This window comes from Electrona antarctica (genome assembly GCF_951216825.1).
Source record: "Electrona antarctica genome assembly, chromosome: 15".
In the NCBI taxonomy this organism is placed as follows: Eukaryota; Metazoa; Chordata; class Actinopteri; order Myctophiformes; family Myctophidae; genus Electrona; species Electrona antarctica.
The window spans coordinates 45,899,077-45,913,672 of NC_136796.1; the positions used below are offsets into that span (position 1 = coordinate 45,899,077).

The following is a 14,596-nucleotide window of genomic DNA, read 5'->3' on the forward strand; positions in this document are numbered from 1 at the left end:
ATCTACAAGCTCACAACGCGTCATGCAACCAAACGTGAAATGACTTGTACTGGATCTCTTGTCCACTATAGTCCCTTCCTAACATGTTTGTTGACGAAATTGTCGATATATTTAGTCTTAGTTTTAGTCATCATAGCTTATAGTTTTCATTTAGTTTCCATTTAGTTTTTGTCAGTGAAAAAAGGTAGTCGACGAACACTTTTCGTTTAGTTTTATAGTCGACGAAATCAACACTGGCTGCATAGTGTACACATTCACTCTCAGAGTTATGGGGGCCCTTGAAGTTAAAATGTTTAAGAAGCAGGCACGTGCACACATAGACATCAAAGGGGGCTTTTACTTATCTGTAAAAAAAAAAAAAAAAAAAAAACTGCCCTCTCCAGACCACAAATGCAGCACGGTGAAAATAATGCAAATGTCCCCTTTTCAAACTCTCCTGAATTTCAACGCGACATTTTGTGTTGAAATAATTTGTCATACGCGTAGAAATCCATGTCGTACGCCCGCATCTTCAGTAGCTAAAGAGTGCGGGGTCGGGTCACGCCCCGAAAATAGCTTATCTACAAGCTCTGCGATGCGTTGGGTGCTTGTAGATCCGCTGTTTTCGATATTTTTATTCAAAAGTGCCCTCTTAGGGAATCTCAGCCCCTGCCCCTCTAACATTCTCTGCACGTCCCTGCTGAGAAGCACTGAATTTAGACTTATACTGTTGTCGTCACCAGAGCACATTCACACAAGAATGACAAAAACCCAAGAATGAGAAGAAACACTCCATTCACTTTTTTTGGCAGGTTTTTGTATATGCCACATAGAAATTGGTATGTGAATACATATAAAAACATTTTATTATTCATAAAAAGGTAAAATAATTGCCACGTCACATACGTACACACAAGTTTTGCGCCATGAAACGATGTGTGACAACAAACCACTGCAGATCACGAGGTCGACTCTTGATAAAGGGACCGCGCGTGTGTGTGTGCGCACGTGTACACACACACACACACACACACACACACACACACACACACACACACACACACACACACACACACACACACACACACACACACACACACACACACACACACACACACACACACAGTGTTGCTGTGGGGCATAAACCTTGTGTCTCTGTATTTCAAGTTTGTATGTTTTTTTTAATGTCAATTAATGCCCTATACTTTGTCACACTAAAGAGTCACACAATGCATGTGGAAAAAGCACGTCTGTGGGGTTTTCATAAATATTGAAACAATGAAAAGAGCTTGTGACCAATTCACTTTCATCATAAGAGCCTGTGTTCCAATTGGATACAATGCACTATACATCTCCTGAAAAGTTATAACGGTTTTGGACATACAGGCTTTTTGCCCGACAGCGACAATATAATTTGTGTGCGTGAGTGTGAGAGTGTGTGTGTGTGTGTGTGTGTGTGCGAGCGTGTGTGTGTGTGTGAGAGTGCATGCGCGCGCACAGTGCACACGCGCACGCACGCTTGGTGTAACCTCTGGAAGTGAGGAGTCGGACTGTGGACATGGCCCTCATGGCCTCCTCAACCTCCTACACAGAGAAAGTGCATTATTCTAGAAAACAAAAGAAGAAATGAATGAACCGATTCAAAGCGGTGTAATAATAGAAATCATTCCTATAGATAGAGAGTTTTGTTCAATGACAGGCTCTCCCCATGTCTCTCCAGCTCTTTAGAGAAAGAGAAAAGCACATTTTTCACTTCAGGATACCTACTTTATCCAATCATGAGCGTGAATGAACTCAAGTAAAAAGTGATCTGATGCGGAATCTTTCGGGGAGGTCATCTCTCCTAAAATATAAAATTGATATCCCGACTGAAGATCTGGGAGAGACGGGCGAAAGTGATTGTATTGCATTGGAATACAGAGCTTTGGGGCTCCATTTTCGTCACCGCTAAACCCCTTATCCCTAAACTTCTTTGCCTTTTTTTTTTTTTTTTTTTACTATTTTGAAAAACATTTTTGAATAGTTCAACTAGCCAATCTACATTGACACATTGTGAGCTTGTACACCCCACTAGACAGCTGTGGAAAACGTATAAAATCGACCCCAGTACGAAAAAGAAATTACACAGACGAAATATCCGGCGGCAGTGTGCAAAAACTTGATTGATATATAAAGTGAGGTCGATTCTGTTTTCTTTTTTTTTTACGTCCTCTGAAATTAGCTCCGATATCCGGCCCGGAAAAACCCAGTGTGCAAACACCTTTACACCCGGTTAAATAACACATTAGGTTTAATTCATTTTACACCCGGTTAAATAAGAGTATATAACACAATAGGCTTGACCCATTTTGGGCGGGAACCCCTTTTGGTGTTTTAAACATTATGTTATAATTTAGCTATTGAAAAATAGTAGATCTACAAGCTCATAGCGCGCCACCGAGTGGCGCGCTACGAGCTTGTAGATCTGCTATTTTTTTAAAATCGTGAAAATATTTATTTCAGAAAACTGGAGGATTTAGAATATTTTTTTTAAATGTTGAGGTCAGGCTTAAATGGGTTAATGAATTTTACACCCGGTTAAATAAGAGTATATAACACAATAGGCTTAATGAATTCTCCCTAGACAACATACTGTTATGCAACATGGAAACTAAGAGGGAGTTGCTGTCAGGCAGAAACCTTGTATCTCCACATTGGACTTTGTATGTTTTGCTTTTGTGTAAATTAGCGCCGTATATACTGCCATTTTGGTGTTTAACCCATTTTGGTGTTTTAAACATTATGTTATAATTTAGCTATTGAAAAATAGCAGATCTACAAGCTCATAGCGCGCCACCGAGTGGCGCGCCACGAGCTTGTAGGTCTGCTATTTGTTTTTTAAATCGTTAAAATGTGGCGCAAATCATTGAATATATATTTCAGAGCGAACATGTTTAACGAAAATATTTGCTTCTGGGGGTCCCTGGAACTACATATTTTGAGATGGGGGGGTCCGTGGCCCAATAGAGATAATTCTGGGGCTCCTTGACATGAAAAAGGTTGAGCACCACTGACATAGAAACATAGGGTTTTCAGAAAAAAAAAGTTTTAGAAGCCTTTTTTGTATCGACCTCAGTCCAAAATGGGTTAAGTGAAAATTAAAGTGCTGTGGGTTTTAATAAATATTGAACCAATGAAAAAGTATACTAAATAACTACATTGGAACACAGGGTTATTCTTTCTTTCTTTTCATGATAAGTGATGTTTTTTAGGTTTAGGACATACAAGGTTTCCACCCGAGTGACGAGGTGCAAAGACGTTCAGTACAGGCCACAGGAGGCTTCGGAACCTCACAGTATCAAAGGTCTCTTCCCTAGTCTTCCTCTCCCTCAGGTCTCTTCCCTAGTCTTCCTCTCCCTCAGACTCGGACTCTGAAAACGACAAGATCAAAGGAAGGCAGCTGTCAGAGCCCTGAATGAGGACGTGGACATAAAAGCAACAAAACATAGGAACAAAAAAAATGTACTGAATTGAATAGACGAGTGACTCTCATTCCTACACCAGAGAACTGGTGTGGCCAATCGGGACACGGTATGCAATATGGGCGGGCTTTGGTACAGTGACGTTCAATGCTTGAGACCTTTGACTGACAGTAGCTCTGACCAATTGCGTCAAAGAGAAAATGTTTGAACCCACCCCCCGGGAAACAAGATCCATACACAGCATCTCCAGACTCAAATACCACACGACTGATTTGAGTCTGGCTTATTAGCCAGGCTATCTCATTCCCACCTCAGCGTACGAGGAGCACGGCTTGAAGTCGTGCGGTAAGTACTGGGAGCTGATGGTAGGTGTTGTTGTAAGTACTGGGAGCTGATGGTAGGTGTTGTAAGTACTGGGAGCTGATGGTAGGTGTTGTAAGTACTGGGAGCTGATGGTGGGTGTTGTAAGTACTGGGAGCTGATGGTAGGTGTTGTAAGTACTGGGAGCTGATGGTAGGTGTTGTTGTAAGTACTGGGAGCTGATGGTAGGTGTTGTTGTAAGTACTGGGAGCTGATGGTAGGTGTTGTAAGTACTGGGAGCTGATGGTGGGTGTTGTAAGTACTGGGAGCTGATGGTAGGTGTTGTTGTAAGTACTGGGAGCTGATGGTAGGTGTTGTTGTAAGTACTGGGAGCTGATGGTAGGTGTTGTTGTAAGTACTGGGAGCTGATGGTAGGTGTTGTTGTAAGTACTGGGAGCTGATGGTGGGTGTTGTAAGTACTGGGAGCTGATGGTAGGTGTTGTTGTAAGTACTGGGAGCTGATGGTAGGTGTTGTAAGTACTGGGAGCTGATGGTAGGTGTTGTACTGGGAGCTGATGGTAGGTGTTGTTGTAAGTACTGGGAGCAGATGGTAGGTGTTGTAAGTACTGGGAGCTGATGGTAGGTGTTGTTGTAAGTACTGGGAGCTGATGGTAGGTGTTGTTGTAAGTACTGGGAGCTGATGGTAGGTGTTGTAAGTACTGGGAGCTGATGGTAGGTGTTGTAAGTACTGGGAGCTGATGGTAGGTGTTGTAAGTACTGGGAGCTGATGGTAGGTGTTGTAAGTACTGGGAGCTGATGGTAGGTGTTGTAAGTACTGGGAGCTGATGGTAGGTGTTGTAAGTACTGGGAGCTGATGGTGGGTGTTGTAAGTACTGGGAGCTGATGGTAGGTGTTGTTGTAAGTACTGGGAGCTGATGGTAGGTGTTGTAAGTACTGGGAGCTGATGGTATAGGTGTTGCGCTCCACCTCAGCGATCCATCTCCCAGAGGTCTAGCGCATTGAAACGGGGATAGACTCCCGCACCCTGGCTGATACCGACAATTAGCCCATCTTGCCTCTATGTCATGATTTCCTGTTTTTGGCTATTATATAGAAGTGTATATTTGTACGTCTCTAAATGTTTTGATGAATTGAAAACGGTGGGCCCTCTTGTAAACAAGTGTAATGCTTTATTGGGTCGTCCAACAGTTTTTGTATTGAGTTGTGCTTGAAATGTACTGTAATTCTGCAAACTGTTAATACATACTTCAATCAATCATTATGACTTACTTAGTTCCAATGATTCGTTCACCGTTCAATGGCATGACTGAACCTCATCACTACACTTTCCAACCCTAACTCTTTTTTTTCCAGTATTTTAAATCATTGCATATTTTGTATTGCATATTTCCATTATTATTCTTTTCCTTATAATTATGTTATCGCTGCTTGTTAAGTTAGTGACAAATAAAACCTTCTTGATCCTTGATCTTGGCATGGGTTGGTGATGCCCTCTGCTGGTTACAGGGAGGATTACAGCTGCTCATTTGTGCCTGCTTGTTATTTTCAAAGTACAGTTTCCCAGGGGCATACTGCCTAGACCAGACAGTGGCCTTGTGGTTAGAGTGTCCGCCCTGAAACTGGGAGGTCGGGGGTTCGATCCCCGGCCGGGTCATACCAAAGACTGTAAAAATGGGACCCAATGCCTCCCTGCTTGGCACTCAGCATCAATGGGTTGGATTGGGGGGTCAAATCAACTAATCAAATAATTCCCGAGCGCGGCACGGCTGCAGCTCACCGCTCCCAAGAGATGGGTCAAATGCGGAGAACAAATTTCGGTAACGTGTGTGACAAACCGTACGACTTTGACTTTACTTGGTCTGCCAACGTATTGTAAGCTTATAATACGTAGCAAAGCTTGCATGTGTTATTTATCACAGAATGTTTGCCTGTTTTGGCCAAGCTTACTATGACATCCCCAGAATAGGGTATTCTGTGTAAAACAGACAAAGGAATTCCGTGGTTCATGTGGTTAAGCACAAAGAAATATTAATATATATCTCATCGCTGTCAGGCAGAAACGAAAGCCTTACTTTGTCATACCACAGTCACAGTGTCACACAAAAGTAGCCGGCTGCTATATTTGTCAAAAAACAAGAAAAATAATGTCTAAGGCCTAGTTCACACCTACACAACAAATGTTCGGTCCGTGTGTGATGCCTGATTGCTTTTTGATTGCTGCTCCAATTCATTTTCAATGGGAGTCACATGGTTTGACCAAACATTTTTGTTTGATGAGGGGGGAGCAATCAGCAATCAGCCATCAAACACAAATGTTTGATCAAACCATGTGACTCCCATTGGAAAAGCATTGTGGTGGCCCAAAAAAACAAAAAAATGACCAAACATTGCTTGATTGGTGTTTGGTACGTGTGAATGAAGCCTGAGGCTTCGTACACACCTTTCGGACACACAGATCTGTCCGACCGACCACTGATTACATTTTTATGATTTGATGCCTCCATGTCCCACAATGCTTTGCGCGATTTGGGCGGTGCTACGACACGCGGAAATAGATGCACATATGTTCAGTGTAGTTTTCTTGACTGCAGCAGCAGCTAGCGATAGTTTGTCGAGGCCGTTTTTCACACTCAAAGTTCACTTAGAAGGTCCGGATCAAGGACCAAGGACCACATATTTGCATTTTGATTTTGGTCCGTTTGGTGTTCACACTGGACTCTAAAGCGTACCAAATATGTAAACAAATGACACGTGGACACGTTAAGCGAACCAAATAGTGAAAAAAAGAAAAGAGGTCATTTTACGAGGGAAAAATAACATGAGGGGGTGCGGGAAATCACTGTCTACAATTTTTGGGCGCAACCTTCAGTCACACAGAGAGAAGAGAACAGCAACATGAATCATGATTGCAGCAACAACTTGAAATTGCATTAATTCTTAATAATTGTATTAGCCAAATAAGACAACAGATGAACAGAGGAGCAGGTGTTTGAACAATAATGTGCTTGCTGCTGGTGCATACAATTCACCGGAGACGTATAGCCTACAACAAAGTATCCCCGAATCCCGATAAAAAGGACCACCTGTGTAGCTTATTTAACATTTGCTCCATTGGCTCTTTATGCGTGCGGCCGTGCGCTAGAGCGAGACAGGATGATTTTAAATATGTCTCTGTCTGCGTCTCTCCCATAGAGCTATAAAATATATCGGGTCTCTCCCCCCACATGTGCGCGCGTCATAACTTTTCGTGGTGGCGGCGGCGCATGCTTAAAATAAACAGATCTACAAGCTTACATCGTGTACCATACCGTAAGTACCATTCGTGTCGATAACTTGTACATCTGTTATATTTGCGCATGTGAACCTCGTACGCTGCCATTACATTTCTACTCTAGGCTACTCATAGACATGCGTCTAGGCCTACTATTAAAATCAATAGTGATCCCCGTAAAAAATACATGCTTTTAGAACTAATTATTAATGCAGCCTCACAACTGCCGAGGCCCGACGGCTATTTTGGCTATCGTCCTGTATTTCTGGACTCACTCACTGGAGACAGCCGTGCGCAACTTGGACTCTCCAAGTTACGCACGGCCGTAGCCAAAAGAAGACATACAAACAAGCGATATAATAGTCTGTGTCACGTAACTCAGAAGACTACAGCCTAAACCCCACCCAGTGCTGTCAAGAACGGAAGTTCTCTCCTATTAGTTGGCGGTTAAAAACCACCCTTCTGTCCGATCTGAAGTCCCACCCTGTTCGTTGGCTGTTTTGACTACAAGGTGTCCGATGTGTTTGTTGTGCCCTCCGCCCCCACATCGGACAGGTTTGTCCGATCAAACGACGTGACTCCCATTGAAAATGAATTGGAGCAGCAATCAAATAGCAATCAGGCATCGCACACGGACCAAACATTTGTTCTTTAGGTGTGTACGCAGCCTAAGGCTTCGTACACACCTTTCGGACACACAGATCTGTCCGACCGACCACTGATTACATTTTTATGATTTGATGCCTCCATGTCCCACAATGCTTTGCGCGATTTGGGCGGTGCTACGACACGCGGAAATAGATGCACATATGTTCAGTGTAGTTTTCTTGACTGCAGCAGCAGCTAGCGATAGTTTGTCGAGGCCGTTTTTCACACTCAAAGTTCACTTAGAAGGTCCGGATCAAGGACCAAGGACCACATATTTGCATTTTGATTTTGGTCCGTTTGGTGTTCACACTGGACTGTAAAGCGTACCAAATATGTAAACAAATGACACGTGGACACGTTAAGCGAACCAAATAGTGAAAAGAAAGAAAAGAGGTCATTTTACGAGGGAAAAATAACATGAGGGGGTGCGGGAAATCACTGTCTACATTTTTTGGGCGCAACCTTCAGTCACACAGAGAGAAGAGAACAGCAACATGAATCATGATTGCAGCAACAACTTGAAATTGCATTAATTCTTAATAATTGTATTAGCCAAATAAGACAACAGATGAACAGAGGAACAGGTGTTTGAACAATAATGTGCTTGCTGCGGCTGCATACAATTCACCGGAGACGTATAGCCTACAACAAAGTATCCCCGAATCCCGATAAAAAGGACTTTTCTTCCATGTGTGCACCTCCGCTGCAGTTGACCTATATCACGTCTTTTGCTATAGTGATGTAATTAATTAATCATTTAGGACCACCTGTGTAGCTTATTTAACATTTGCTCCATTGGCTCTTTATGCGTGCGGCCGTGCGCTAGAGCGAGACAGGATGATTTTAAATATTTCTCTGTCTGCGTCTCTCCCATAGAGCTATAAAATATATCGGGTCTCTCCCCCCACATGTGCGCGCGTCATAACTTTTCGTGGTGGCGGCGGCGCATGCTTAAAATAAACAGATCTACAAGCTTACATCGTGTACCATACCGTAAGTACCATTCGTGTCGATAACTTGTACATCTGTTATATTTGCGCATGTGAACCTCGTACGCTGCCATTACATTTCTACTCTAGGCTACTCATAGACATATATGCGTCTAGGCCTACTATTAAAATCAATAGTGATCCCCGTAAAAAATACATGCTTTTAGAACTAATTATTAATGCAGCCTCACAACTGCCGAGGCCCGACGGCTATTTTGGCTATCGTCCTGTATTTCTGGACTCACTCACTGGAGACAGCCGTGCGCAACTTGGACTCTCCAAGTTACGCACGGACGTAGCCAAAAGAAGACATACAAACAAGCGATATAATAGTCTGTGTCACGTAACTCAGAAGACTACAGCCTAAACCCCACCCAGTGCTGTCAAGAACGGAAGTTCTCTCCTATTAGTTGGCGGTTAAAAACCACCCTTCTGTCCGATCTGAAGTCCCACCCTGTTCGTTGGCTGTTTTGACTACAAGGTGTCCGATGTGTTTGTTGTGCCCTCCGCCCCCACATCGGACAGGTTTGTCCGATCAAACGACGTGACTCCCATTGAAAATGAATTGGAGCAGCAATCAAATAGCAATCAGGCATCGCACACGGACCAAACATTTGTTCTTTAGGTGTGTACGCAGCCTAAGTGAAAGTGTGCGTGTGTGTGTTATAATTATTGGACTAATGAATGTTTAATTAAAGGACCACTTCACCACTTTTCAACATCTCTTCAAATAATTGGTCCTCACTAATGTTCATGATAAAACACCACCATTTTCCTACTCAGTCTGTGTCTCATAGGAGGGCACCCCCCGGACACCCCCCGTCCACCAGTGACATCATCATTAGGCAGATTTTTTTTTAAACAAGATTTGTTTTAAAATATATTTAGATTTTTATTATCGTGAGAACGATGGCTTCAACTTTTGCATTGCAACTTTTCAGGAAAAGAAAGCCTGCCGTTTCTATTAGCTTGGATTCACCATCGATGATGTCACTGGTGGACGGGTTTCTGAACTTCCCACAGCCTTCCTATGAGACAGACTGAGTAGGAAAAAATTGTGGAATTTTATCATGAACATTAGTTAGGACCAATTAGAGGAAGAGAAGTTGAAAAGTGGTGAAGTGGTCCTTTAAGCAATATTACACAAGAGGGTGTGGTTTAACATGATTATTGCCACGACAGTGATGAGGTAAGGAACGAGACGAAGTCGAGTTCCGCAAGCATCACTGAAGTGTAATATTTTTACACTACATATTATATTATGAAAACATGGTGACATCACAGCTCTGTTACCTTCTTCGGCGTTCTGCAGCCACTCCACAAACTTCTTCATCTGCTCCAGAAAGACACTCTTGCCTTTGGTGGCGACCATGGCGTGGCCATCTTTGTACCACCTCAGGATGGACTCCTCACTCAGCACGTCGGCTAGAGGAGACAGACAGAGAGAAGAGAATAAGAGATAGCGGGGGTGGTATAAGGTATGAGGTGAGGTGGTGGTATAAGGTGGTATAAGCCAGGTATGAGGTGGTATGAGGTGGTACAAAGATGGCCACCGTGGCGTGGCCATCTTTGTACCACCTCAGGATGGACTCCTCACTCAGCACGTCCGCTGGAAGAGACAGACAGACAGACAGACAGACAGACAGACAGACAGACAGACAGACAGACAGACAGACAGACAGACAGACAGACAGACAGACAGACAGACAGACGTCCTACGGTCTAAATGGGTTAATGGGCTGATGAATGGGGGGCGTGCAGACCTTTGTAGAAGAGCATCACTATCTTGGAGAAGGACTTCATGAATTGGATGTTGTCGTAGCAATACTCCTGGACCTTCAGCAGCAGCACCATTTCTGACTGGCCCTGTGTGGTGAACTCTGCCAATAGTGGAGCGTTGTGCTGCGAGATGAAACGCACGCACGCGCGCGCGCACGCACGCACGCACGCACGCACGCACGCACGCACGCACGCACGCACGCACGCACGCACGCACGCACGCACGCACGCACGCACGCACGCACGCACGCACGCACGCACGCACGCACGCACGCACGCACGCACGCACGCACGCACGCACGCACGCACGCACGCACGCACGCACGCACACACACACACACACACACACACACACACACACACACACACACACACACACACACACACACACACACACACACAGTATTACAATCCTTGTGAGGACATCATTTTAGGATGCCGATGTGATGAAGGCATTTTAGGGCAGGACGTGAGACATCATGTGGCCAATATTTAAATATAAATACACTTTCTGACAATACTGATTTCGTTTTATACAATAATAACACACTGCATTCATTCATTCATGTCTCGTAACGTATGTGGTGGCAGTGAATACATCGTGTGGCAGCCACAGTGGGCGCCCATCATTTATTTTAAACAGGTTGTGAGCTTGTAGATCGGCTATCTTAGTAGCTTTGTACCCGACACTAATACATTAGTAGCTTTGTACCCAACACTAAGTATACATTTGTCATAATAAGTAACAAATGTTAATTTGTCCATTCATATCTCCATTCATATTCAAATGTATTTTGGTGGTGCCTTGATGCCATCGTAATGACTGTTTTTTTCACGTGCCGAAAATAGCCGATCTACAAGCCTACAACGGGTCTACACTGCGACGCGTTGTGGGCTATTTTCAGCATGCAACTAATTGTAAAATGACTTATACTGGATCTCTTGTCCACTAATCCCTTCCTAACATTTTAGTCTAGTTTTTATTTGTTGACGAAATTGTCAGTATATTTAGTCTTAGTTTCAGTCATCATAGCTTCGTTTTCATTTAGTTTCCATTCAGTTTTCGTCAGTGGAAAAAGGTAGTCAGTCGACGAAACATTTCTCGTCTTAGTTTTAGTCGACGAAATCAACACACACACAGATCCCCCTCTGGGCGGCTCTCGAGTGCCACCATGTAAATAAACAACAACACCCCACTGAGCTTGTATACAGTTGGGTGCCACCGATATTGTCCCTTATCATTTGACCCATTTAGGCCTGACCTCAAAATAAAAAAAAATCCTTCTAAATCCTCCAGTTTTCTGAAATAAATATTTTCACGATTTTTCAAAAATAGCAGACCTACAAGCTCGTAGCGCGCCACTCGGTGGCAAACCTCAGCAAAAAGAAAAGGACAATATCGATGGCCTCCAACTGTAGTTTGTCTATTCTGGAGTGCAACCCAACCTACCTTGAGGTGTTTGAGCGCCTGCTCAGTGACCAGCTCGTCCTTCTTGTTCCACTCCACGGCGTTCATCAGACAGGTCCACAGCAGGCCGATCACCGCCTGCTCCTGCAGGGAGCTTCTCTTCATCTCCTCCTTGACATACACCACCATCTGCACGAGAAGAGCTTATTTCTGTGAGCTTGCAGATCAGCTAATGTCACTATTCGTCGTATAGGGCTTCATCAAAGATCTAAATGCCTGAGAAGATGTGCACACACATCCACTGCAGTGCACGAACAACAGAATAAATAAAGCCTTTGATCAACAAGCCAAGCAAAAAAAACATTGATCAACCGACGATCGAAACATTCAGTGGAGTATATCTAATTCGAGTTGTTGTTGATACAGACACCCAGAATCGCCTAAAATGCCGGCATTGTATCGGCTAGTATGCCAGCCTTGATGCCGAACCGGTACGTCATTTATCACTTTCATATATTGTTTTTTACTTTGATTGCTTCAGTTGATGTTGCACTGCTGTTTTATCCTCTCTTGTAGCTGCGCTTTATTAATGGAATTTGTATTTATTCCTAGATCAGTGGTTTCCCCCAAATGGACCGGTAAAAGTCCATTTGGTTAAGCGTCCATTTGGTTCCCTTTGTACACTCTCAGAGTTACAGACCTGTAAATGTCCATTTGGAAACAAGGGGAGTCTTGAGGTATAATAGTCTCTTATAATTTAACCCATTTTGGGCGGGGACCCCTTTTGGTGTTTTAAACATTATGTTATAATTTAACTATTGAAAAATAGCAGATCTACAAGCTCGTAGCGCGCCACCGAGTGGCGCGCTACGAGCTTGTAGGTCTGCTATTTTTGAAAAATCGTAAAAATGTGGCGCAAATCTTTGAATATATATTCTTTCAAAGTGAATGTTTTTAACTCTGGTCTAAATGGGTTTACTGGGTGCAAATATTCTTGACGATATACAATGAAAGGATTATCTGCACTCTCTTGGGTTGTTTCTTATTATGTTCCTTTAGAACCCATTTAGACCGGAGACCAGATTCTACAAATGTCTTCTAAATCCTGACAGTTTTCTGAAAAACCCTGTGTTTCTATGTCAGTGGTGCTCAACCTTTCTCATGTCAAGGATGTCCAGAATTATCTGTATTTGGTTGCGGACCCCCATCTGTTCCAGGGACCTCCCAGAAGCAAAGATTTGAGTTAAAAAACGTTCGCTCTGAAAGAATATATATTCAAAGATTTGCGCCACATTTTCACGATTTTCCAAAAAATAGCAGACCTACAAGCTCATAGCAGATCTACAAGCTCATAGCGCGGCACCGAGTGCCGCGCTATGAGCTTGTAGATCTGCTATTTTTCAACAGCCAAAGTATAACATAATGCTTAAAACACCAAAAGAGGTTCCCGTCCAGAACGGGATAATTAGGTATGCACAACAGCAGCCGTCTATCTAGAGAAAGAAACAAACGTTATTTTCCCCCAGCAGGGTCTCTCGTACCTCCTTTATGGGACAGTCCTGTGACAGACGCTCCTGCAGCTCCTTCTGAAGCTCCTTGCGCGTTCCCAGGGTCTGCTGGACGCGCAGGAAGTCCGACAGCTCCTTCAGCCCGGCGTCCGTGAAGTACTTGGTGAAGTGCTCCACGTTCTGCTTGTTGGCAGGAAACAGCTCCTGGAATCATTTAGTGTAGAGAATGAACGCCGTCGCCGTCACCATCACTTCATCACAAAACATGCCAATCTTTGCAGGCCTGTGACAAATAATGTCATATATCTGCTGTATACAGTATTGTGAGTCATGTCTCCTGCTCTTTTCCTACCTTGCCTTGCACTTAACTTGAAAAATGCTGTATTGTTGTAGTTTATGTCAAGCAGTTTTTCTGTTTACCTTTGTGTTCGTGTGTTTTTGTTATGTTTTTTTTGTTTTCTTGGATTCATATTTTTGTTTGATTTCTGTTCATTCATTCATTATTTGGTGAAAAAAAAATGTTTTGAAAAAAAAAAAAAAAAAAAAAGCCAATAGCAAAACAGCAGCTCCCAACGTGTCCCGATGTGACACTTTGTGAGTGGGCCTAGTTGTAGATGTGCTATTTGTGCTACTTTTGTGTGATACTGTAGTCAATCAATCAACTTTATTTGTTCAGACTCAGGGTCCAAAAAAAAACAGACAACATAAAACACTACATATAGAGAAGAAACACCCCTATCCCATAAAAACTTCAATTTTACAATAAACTTTCATACCAGTGCTTCCAAAAAGCAGACCGATACCTGGTGCTACTGAAGCTGGGGTTACACAGCAGCATTATTATACAGTTTTGAGACTCATTGAGCCGACACATACATGTGTACATTAAGTTTCTCAGTAAGGCATGAAAAGTGTATACTCCCATACAGAATAACTCACTTGCACTGCTCCACCTTGGTTTTTTTCAATAATATCCGCATGCAATCATTATAGGCAACCTGCAGTTTATACATGCTTGCTTTCTTAAATTTAACCCACAAGGGGGCGGTATACAGGGGAGTGCAGTATGCTCTGAAGAGATTTACTTTTACCTCAAGTGAACTTGAGCATTTAGGCCTCACTCACACACGTAAGACACACGCAAGACACATGTGTGAGGATTTAGAAGATTTTTTTTGAAATGTTGAGGTCAGGCCTAAATGGGTTAAGCATGCCTGCCTCATGAAGCGCTT

General features: G+C 43.3%; 1 protein-coding gene across 2 annotated transcripts in view; it reads right to left on the bottom strand.

Annotated features, from left to right (window-relative positions):
• Positions 1 to 3,326: 3,326 nt before the first annotated feature.
• Positions 3,327 to 14,596, bottom strand: part of bzw2 (basic leucine zipper and W2 domains 2) — a 56,107-nt gene continuing 44,837 nt past the window's right edge. For both annotated transcript variants that reach the window (XM_079523270.1, XM_079523271.1), the window contains 5 exons: positions 13,398 to 13,568; positions 11,899 to 12,045; positions 10,433 to 10,571; positions 9,963 to 10,094; positions 3,327 to 3,389 (listed from right to left, as the gene is read on the bottom strand). In XM_079523270.1, coding sequence (XP_079379396.1) covers positions 3,361 to 3,389; positions 9,963 to 10,094; positions 10,433 to 10,571; positions 11,899 to 12,045; positions 13,398 to 13,568 — 618 coding nt within the window. In that variant the 3' untranslated portion in view covers positions 3,327 to 3,360. The remainder of the gene's footprint in view (positions 3,390 to 9,962; positions 10,095 to 10,432; positions 10,572 to 11,898; positions 12,046 to 13,397; positions 13,569 to 14,596) is intronic.